Consider the following 9,172-nt stretch of genomic DNA (forward strand, 5'->3'; position numbering starts at 1 on the left):
ATATGTGAGGCTGCTCCGTTCATGGTTGACACTATTAAAAAGGAATTGGCAAGGAGTTCTTCTACCACACGTAACGAGCCCATATCCTCTTAATTCATTTTATTTAATTAATGTGCATTATTTTTGGATTACAGTTTCAGAACCAGCTACTGACTCAACAAATTCTTCTGAAGAGGAAAATTCATTGGGCGCTAGCACAAGTAACGAGCGATCAGAGTCTGGCTCCCAATCGGAAAATGCACGTATACGCATGATAAGCCGTCAACAATTGCAAGCAGCACTAGCACGGATTGGTGTCGGTTCGGTAAATTCCCTTTCCAACATTGCCCAAAGGAATAGTGATGCTAATAGTACATCAGGCACGGCAGCAACACCAGACGCGACTGCTGCCACATCTGCACCGCTGTCAAACTCAGCTAGTGGTGAACGGATTTCGTCAGCTATGTTTCGTACAGAATTGCAGCGTGCATTAGAATCGTTGAGTCAACGTAGCAACCAAGTGGGCGGTTCCGGCGTTAGCAATACTAGCCAAAACGCGGAAACACATCAAATGGATACAACAGAATCAACAACCGCAGATAATGGCGCCGGCGATGAAAGTGACGATCTGCCATCACAGTACCGCACACATCAATACGCCAACGAACTGCGCACTATGGCACAAATGGGATTGGTCAATTATGAGGACAATTTAGTCTATTTGACCATAGCAAGTGGAAATATAGATGTTGCTGTGAATCTCCTAATGGGAGCAATGAATTAATAGCAGATACCAAGATGAGATCAAAGTGCGTAATATAAAAATTATTAAGAGAACTTCTAAAAGTCGGCAGCATCACAAGACGGACGAAATAAGCAATGCCATTTCAAATTCTTTAGGAATTGTGTTGTTCATATCTGTTGCACATTTGCATGATATATTATGATCTAAGTTAACTAAAAAATATACATACGAACATACAATACGTATGTATCACTATTTTCTTGATTTATATTTATTTGTAGGAATTCTCAATTACATTTGCAATTTTTGTAGCGTTAATAAATGAACTTTTAATTTTTACATGTGTTACCGTCTTCTGTAAAAATACAAGGTTTTAATTTGTTTGCTTTTTATGGAATATTTTAAGTAAAATACTTGTTGATATTACAATTGATAATCTGCATATTTTCTACATACTTGTTTCCTACATCTCTTGCACCGCGGTTTATAAAAATGTATCAAGTGTGGTTTTGAAATTCTTCCGAGGTTCGTTATTATTTGCACAAAAATAATATAATATATACATATATGCTATATGATAACTGTTTTATCTAAGAATAATACATGCATACACAATGTGATGATACTAATATACGTAAATGTCTAGATGCATTATACGACTCGTTTGGACACAATTATGAAATTAAATACTCCAAGGCTTTTTCCTTATTATTATCGAATTTTATCAGCGCCTCTGAGATTTTTGCTTCATCAAAGCCCAGATCCATTAGCTCACTCAGCGGTATTAAATGTTCAACGATCTACAATAGAAATAAAATGCGTATGACTACTTTAAAGATCTGAATAAAAGTTAGGTGTTCCGAATTAAGGAATAAATTGATTGTTGTTTCACACATTCGACTGGAAACAGTCTCTAACCTTCTTGTCATCTGTACCGAAAACTTGTGAAATCTTTGCCACACGTTGTAGTGGAAATCCCATTGAGCTTATATTTTTAACTAATCTCTGCGCAGCTGGTGACAATTCGGCATAATAATTTGTATCGTGTGAACTTTTAGGTACTTTCACTGGCGACTGCTTCGGGGTTATATCTATGTTATATAAAAATTAATCCCGGATTCATGAATATGTAGGTAAATGTAACAAAATACCTTCATCCACATCTTGCTTTTCATCATTTTGTTTTCCTTCTTCAGAGTTGAAACTGTAGTAACGAGATCTGCGAATTTCCGAATTTCGCACTTCATCGCTTAACTCCTTTAATATATCTGGCACGCTCTTCGACTTTGAATTTAATTCGTTATATTCATTCGTTGGCTGAAGTTGTTGATGTTGCTGCAAGTGTATACCATTGCTGACAGATGTCGAACTTCCGTAGTTATTTATGTTGCTGCTCAAATATGTAGAATTTACATTCGTGCTATGTTGCTGCATATGCCTGGGACTGCAATATTCGGAAGAGATGCCATTGTAGGCGGGTGCATAAAAATAATTTTGATTACCGGATGTCGCGGGGGTGCAATGTGTTGAGTGAACATTCAAATTTGTATAATGCTGTGATAATTGTGGCTCCACATGGCTATTATAAAGTGTACCATAAGCCATTGAATAGGATTGTTGCTGGGTAGATTCTTGCTGATTTGATGGAGCAAAAGACGTACACGTCGATATGTTGCAATGATTACCAATAAAATTTGCAGTACTAGTAATGCTATTGTTGGTTATGATTGCATTTGGAATGTTTACATCGCACCAACCTTGCTGTCCATAATTTTCAAAACTGACTCTTTGTAGCGACGTCTTGTTATTTTCTAAACCTTCAAAGTCCCTATCCTGTGGCAAGTTGTCTTTTGAGTTCGATATTATTTTATATACATTAGTATTACGAGTATTCTCTTTGGATTCTAGCTGGGATTTAATACTATCTACTTCAATTTCCTTAGGTTCCTCTTCTGGCGACTTTTCCGATAATTCATCTTTAATTGGATTTTTTTGCGTATGCAGCTGCGTATTATGCAGCACTTGTGCTAAAATATCCAAATCATTAATTGTTTTAAGTTCAATATTATCGAAAGGTGACGATGTGTCTTCTTCAAAGTCTTTATAGTTAAATGCATTGACCTCCTTGGAGCCGCCCGAATACTTTCCATTTTTGGGATGTGATTGCAAACCTTCAACTGATAAACCATTTGGTATTTGAAATTTCTCATCCCCTATGGATAAAATTGTAGGTTGCAGTATATTGTGAAAGCTACTGATTTGGGTACGTAAAACCGATGTTTGCTCTAGATCAGGACTATTTGCAACATTTATTTGCTTATCGTCTTTTTGCTCTTCTGAGTCACTATCAGAACTAGACAGATCATCAGCACTGGGATAACTTACAGCTCCCAGCATCTGCTTATTTTTCGACTCTAATTCATGCAACTTTTCCCGTTCCCGGCGCTCTTTCCGATCTCTACGTGCTTCACGCTCTAGTTGTCGCATACGTCGCCATTCGGGCATTTTGGTAAGTACCTTCCGTTCCAGCTGAAAATCATACGAATATTGCGGCGCATCATTGTAATGGTTTGCTGGTAATTGTAATTTATGCACTATGACCAGTGGCAGTTGATATAATCTTGGCGGTGGCTTAAAGTTCTCTGCTATTTTAACAGGAACTCTGTCGATATAGTTAAAGTTGGACATTTTCAACCTAAAATATTTTGATTTAAAAACATGTATGAATGGATGTGTAAATATATACACAGATAACACTTGATGGTCAATTAGTTGTGTTCTTTTTTGATATGGACATTTTATTTATAAATATGTACCTTTAGAGAATTACATTAGGAGTGACGCTGTCCCCTTTTCCGATTCGATTTTTTTTTTATTTTCAATTATGTATTAGCAAAACTGGGCAAATTAACAAATATTCTATTTTTTTCAGAAAGAAAAATTGCGAATAACTTTAAAAAGAAATGACAACTGCTGACAGTATGTCAGATGTCAAAAAATGACAGCGTTGACAGGCACTATTTCCTTATCCAAATCCATAATTCAATGGGCGCGTTCACAAGTCGTAGCTGTTGGATAACCCAGGGCAACCTAGAACCAATTCCATTTCCATGGTTTTGTGAATACCACAAAATGGTTTCTTTTTAGAAGGATGAGCGACTAAAAACTATTCACACTAACTAATTGAACGAGGAAGCGATGGTGGAAATACCAAGGATAATCGACCAATAATCGTTTATCTACTACTAGTCGACACTCAAAATAGNTCAATTATGTATTAGCAAAACTGGGCAAATTAACAAATATTCTATTTTTTCAGAAAGAAAAATTGTGAATAACTTTAAAAAGAAATGACAACTGCTGACAGTATGTCAGATGTCAAAAAATGACAAAGAGTTGACAGACACTATTTCCTTATCCAAATCCATGATTCAATGGGCGCGTTCACAAGTCGTAGCTGTTGGGTAACCCAGGGCAACCAAGAACCAATTCCATTTCCATGGTTTTGTGAATACCACAAAATTGTTTCTTTTTAGAAGGATGAGCGACTAAAAACTATTCACACTAACTAATTGAACGAGGAACCGACGGTGGAAATACCAAGGATAATCGACCAATAATCGTTTATCTACTACTAGTCGACACTCAAAATATGGGTGTTTATCTCAATAAAACTATGTTCACATATCAATATTATCTCAATCAAAGCTCGTTTTTTAATCACCCCGTTTACACAGGCAAATCTCAGATTATTAGCCGTCAAATTTGTTGTGCTTGTTATTCTCACATCTCAAGGAAAAGTTATGTTTCTTCTCTGTGCCACCGTGATCACGGTTTTCTGCTATAATAGGCAATATAAATATATTTTAACTTAACATTTTATTAAAAATACCTTTACAAACCTCTTTTACTTGCTAGCGTACATTTTTGTTCATGATGCAATAATACAAGGTGTTATCAGTCGCTCTAATTCCGCCATATTGACTGCCTTACGTGAAACAGTGTTACTTCTTTAACTATTCTTTGCCCATTAATATAGTTGAATGTTTTTAATTTTTTCTCAGTATATACACTTTGTTTTCTTAAAAAGGTATTTATTTTATTTCATTTCATAACGAATATACTATAAAAAGGCAAATCTTGTTTAGGAGAAAATGTTAAATTTTATATTTTTCCCCCATATGGGGATTCATTTCTTCCCCTTTTCTTCTTATTCTACTGAGCTAAAGCAGTGTCGAATCGAGCTGTCACAACTGATACCACCTTGTATTATTGCATCATGATTTTTTTTACTTTTACATTTGGCATTTCTCCTCTCTTTCGCAAAAACAATCGATAAAACTAGGATGGACACCGAAAAGTTATCGGCTAAATCTGAGATTATTTTATAATTACAGATTAAGGGACGAATTTTATATGGCCAATCTCTTGTTATAATTACAGATTAGGGTGTTAAGCTCGAAAATGAGGATAATTTATTTATATGTGAACCTAGTATAAGTCTAACTGAACGTACAACGGCAAAATCGGACAATAACCACGCTTACCTCCCACATAACGGTAGTTTTCAGAAATACGAAAACTGCGATATTTTAGTAACTACTAAGCCTATTCACTCAAAATTGATATTCACAATGATTTTTAGACGGAAATTAAGAATATTATAAATTTTTGGAAAATGGGCGAGCAAGAAAACGCTCAAAATTATTGAAATCGGATTAAATTTACGCCAACTTTTTATTCAACGGTAAATTTCAGAAATACTCAGCCCTATTCTGCATTTCGATTACGTTCCCGCATTCCGCTCCGCTGGAATCGAACTTAGGTATTCTGCGTTACGATCGAAATCTGCTGTTTGCCTAGGAATGTGTGAAATCGAAACAAAACAAAGAAATATTTGCCACAAAACTATAGCAGCATATGGTTAAAGTTTGTAAATATTTTAAAATAACTAAATATATCTAGCATCACTGTAATTAAAAATAAAATTTCGTTTGCCTCTTAATTAAGTGGAAACATAATTATAAGAACGAAATCCTTAGCCGCGGCGTTATTGCTTGAAGAGGAGCACGAGTCCCAGATTGCTGATGCGGAAGTTGAAAGGCGGAGATTTAGGGACATGTTTGATCTTTTTCAGATAAGGGAAGTCATAAGAAATTCATCTTGAACTGTATTACTCATCGCTCAAAGTCAGTGAAATTATAAACTTTGTTTGAGCACTCCACAACATTTGCATTTACTACAGAGTGGAAGATTTGAACGCAAATGAATCCCGTTTTGAAAGCCGTCAGGAGGAGGGGAAGAACAAAGCTTATCTTTCCATAGCAAATCGAATTCGAGACAACATACGCACCCGCCTTTTTAAAAAGTTAGTAAAAACGAGTGCTATAATAAAAGCATTTTTTTTATGTAAACATTTTATGTATGTATGTATCTCTGTGCATACATCTATTAATTTTATATAAAAAGAAACAATTGTATTCAGTGCATTTCACAGTCTTATTTATAGATAATGTAAACAAAAACGCCTGGACTTCCACTTTGAAAACGTCGCGCAATATTCCTTTTGGTTGCCATTATTTGAGCCAATTTTTTGTACAGAAATCGAGAAAATTCATTTGACTTTTTTTTTAATTTTTAAACCCACGAAAATAACAATCGAAACGTTCTCCGTCAGCAAAATTGCAACTTAGAAAAACGTAACTACGAGCGAAATGTAGAATAGGTACAATCGTAAATTTCGAAGATTGATCGAAACGAAACGGAACGCAGAATACCAAAGTTGCCAACCGGAGCAAATTTCGATTCGAGTCGAAATACAGAATAGGGCCGATTATTATGGTATTTTGGAAAATGGGCGTGATATCGCCTATATATAAGTACATCGCAGATGTTTAAAATAGAGATGAACCACCCCTGCTTACCAAAAAAAAAACTATATTTAATAATTGGACCGGCTATCCAGCGTTCAGTTAAGCCCGAACTTAAGATTTTTTTTTATGTGAAAAAATATTTATATTTTTAAACAAATAAAACAATCGTATTAAAATGATTTGGTAGTTTATTTGTAAAAGAAAAAGAACGCTATTACGTACATATGTACATACTACAAGATGACATAAGAATATATTGTTTCTAAAATAAAGAAATACCGGTGGCGAAAACATATGTGGCATCACTTCACATCTAGACTTCTACTACGAAACTGGATCCGAATTTATGGATGATACTTTTATGTTCTTTTTATTCAATAACAATGGGAAAACTGTAAACACACACATATTTCTAACTTAGGGCCAGTTTTTCATTGCACTGCTGTGATTTAAACTTAAGTTTAAGCGCCCGAGCTGGCTGGTTTAAAGTAAGATTAGCCAATCAAATGTCAGCCAGCTGCTCAATTTAAACTCAGTTTACGTAATATTAAGGTCCATAAAATTAAAGAATTGCGATATTTTGACCAGTTTTGGCATTTGGCACTTGTCTTTTGTTTATTTAATGTTTATTATTTTTTTATAAAAGTCTAGCTGGTACCCACAACAAACACCATATAAATTCAGATTTCAAACTATGAACAAAAATTAAAAAAAATTCTGCTTATTTTCACCAAAATTTCAAACTTTTTCGACAGAATTTCGGTATGCAGTTTTGTAGACCATTTAATTCTAATACAATGAAGTGCAAGTTTCAAGCTGCTATAAAATCCCGTTAATTTTTGTCGATCTCTTTTGTTGCTGGCAGTGTCCTCCATATAAAAGAAGATTGACGAACATACCTTTGTATGAAAAAAACCTTAAGGCGTACGTGTTGACTCGCCTTCGGCTACACACAGTTGAATCATTCAGAGTCATGCCAGGAGCCATGTCGGTGTAACTAACACATATTAGGAGCGTTCCTTATCTCCCAGAAATAGTCAGAAAAAGTCCGAAGTAGTCAGATTTAGTCCAAAAAGCGTTCCTTAACTCGGAAATGACAGCAAAAATGAGAGAGCAACAGTCAGTGAGAGTGACTCTCATCAGTCCGAAGTAGGCAGATTTCAAGAATGATAGAATACAAGATTGCGCCGATCGGAGAGGATTTTTGAGAATAACTTGTGTGTGACGTCACACTGGTGCAATTGCGAGAGAGAAATGCCAAAACGTGAGCAAGAATGGAAGAAGAAGAAAAAATGTTGCAAGGAAAACGTAAACAAGTTGCACCAGTGTGACGTCATGCAAACAACGATTCTGTCAAATTCGTTAAGAGAGGAATAGCGGTCCGAGATCGGCGCAACCTTTGTATTCTCTCAATCGTGGGCAGATTTAGTCAGAAGAATTTTTTCTGACAAAATCCTGAAAAGTGTCAAACTCAACTGAATTTAAATTAACGGAAATTAAAGAATACGCTAAAAGTGAGAATAATCTAAAAAGTAAAAGACATGAATTGAAATTGGAAGGAGGCAAAAAATAATTGATATAGCAAGTGTTTATTGTGCTTGTGCTTGTGTGAATATGTTTTGTACATACATTTCTGTTCTTATTTGACGTTAGTTTTGTTTTTGCCATTCTTTGGACTAAAAATTTGGCTTTTTGCGTTCCTTTACTTTTCCTGTTATTCTCTTTTAGTGAGCGCATTTTGCTTACGCTCTGGCATTTTGACACTTTTCAGATTTTAGTCCAAAAAGATAAGGAATGAACCTATTTATTTTCACAAACACATCCAAACCGACTCATGAGTCAGACGCACGGTGTATGCCGCCTATTAAACACCTTCATAAAAAATAAAATTGTTTTTGTGAGCTGTCTGCAAATGTTTTTTACCTTCCTTTTATTAGCTCGGGATGTAACTATGTAATATTGATGCGCCTAAAAGATGCAGCGATTTCTATTCTCAAGTTACATACCTGATGACAGTACGAATGGCAATTATAATAGGGAGGTTTTAGTTTTTTAAACTATAATTTGATTGATGTTGGCTGTTGTCTGTCGCTTTGCCTGAAAATATGAAAATAAATTTCAAAGAATCGGCAAAAAAAAGGCCGATGCCCATGCTCAATTTTGTGCCGATACTAGCGGATGCCGATTAATCGGTCGAACTCTATTAAGCAGAACTTTTCTTCCATGTGGTTGTTGTTTTGTTTCTCTCTCTGGGAGAGCAACTAAAAAAAAATTCTGAACGCTTTTGGGCTTTGAACTCAACATCAACTTTAGTTCAGAGCTATAACTATAAATCCGCCTTAAGATAGCATATGGGTATTTCCATACGTCACATACGTGACAGTCGTACGTTTCAATGTGATACAATCAAGGAATACCATTTGTTTTCTTTAACTTTTTTGGGCCATTGTATAGCACATAATTAGCTCTATATTTAACCGAAAAATTAAAACAATCGAACTGCTTGGTCCGGAAATATATGTAAGCATTTTCTTACGAAATCGCAAAACTCTGCGAATTGTGGACATTTTCATGA

The 9,172-nt window shown here is 35.3% G+C and overlaps 2 protein-coding genes across 2 annotated transcripts; one reads left to right on the forward strand and one right to left on the reverse strand.

Annotated features, from left to right (window-relative positions):
- Nucleotides 1-3: 3 nt before the first annotated feature.
- On the forward strand, nucleotides 4-1,093 carry LOC108370800 (uncharacterized; the record flags this gene model as incomplete). The annotated part of the gene is made up of 2 exons (XM_017626211.1): nucleotides 4-70; nucleotides 135-1,093. Coding segments are annotated over 2 exons (696 nt in total), but the record flags the coding sequence as incomplete, so codon positions are not given.
- A 135-nt stretch (nucleotides 1,094-1,228) lies between these two features.
- Nucleotides 1,229-3,793, reverse strand: LOC108370801 (uncharacterized). Its single transcript, XM_017626212.1, has 4 exons — nucleotides 3,541-3,793; nucleotides 1,876-3,419; nucleotides 1,643-1,815; nucleotides 1,229-1,524 (listed from the first exon to the last, which is right to left on the reverse strand). The coding sequence occupies exons 2-4, from the start codon at nucleotides 3,410-3,412 to the stop codon at nucleotides 1,399-1,401; spliced, it is 1,836 nt and encodes a 611-aa protein (XP_017481701.1). The 5' UTR covers nucleotides 3,413-3,419; nucleotides 3,541-3,793; the 3' UTR covers nucleotides 1,229-1,398.
- Between the last annotated feature and the right edge of the window lie 5,379 nt (nucleotides 3,794-9,172).

Source organism: Rhagoletis zephyria, unplaced genomic scaffold (genome assembly GCF_001687245.7).
Source record: "Rhagoletis zephyria isolate East Lansing unplaced genomic scaffold, Rhagoletis_zephyria_1.1 Rzeph_scaffold_04485, whole genome shotgun sequence".
Taxonomy (NCBI): domain Eukaryota; kingdom Metazoa; phylum Arthropoda; class Insecta; order Diptera; family Tephritidae; genus Rhagoletis; species Rhagoletis zephyria.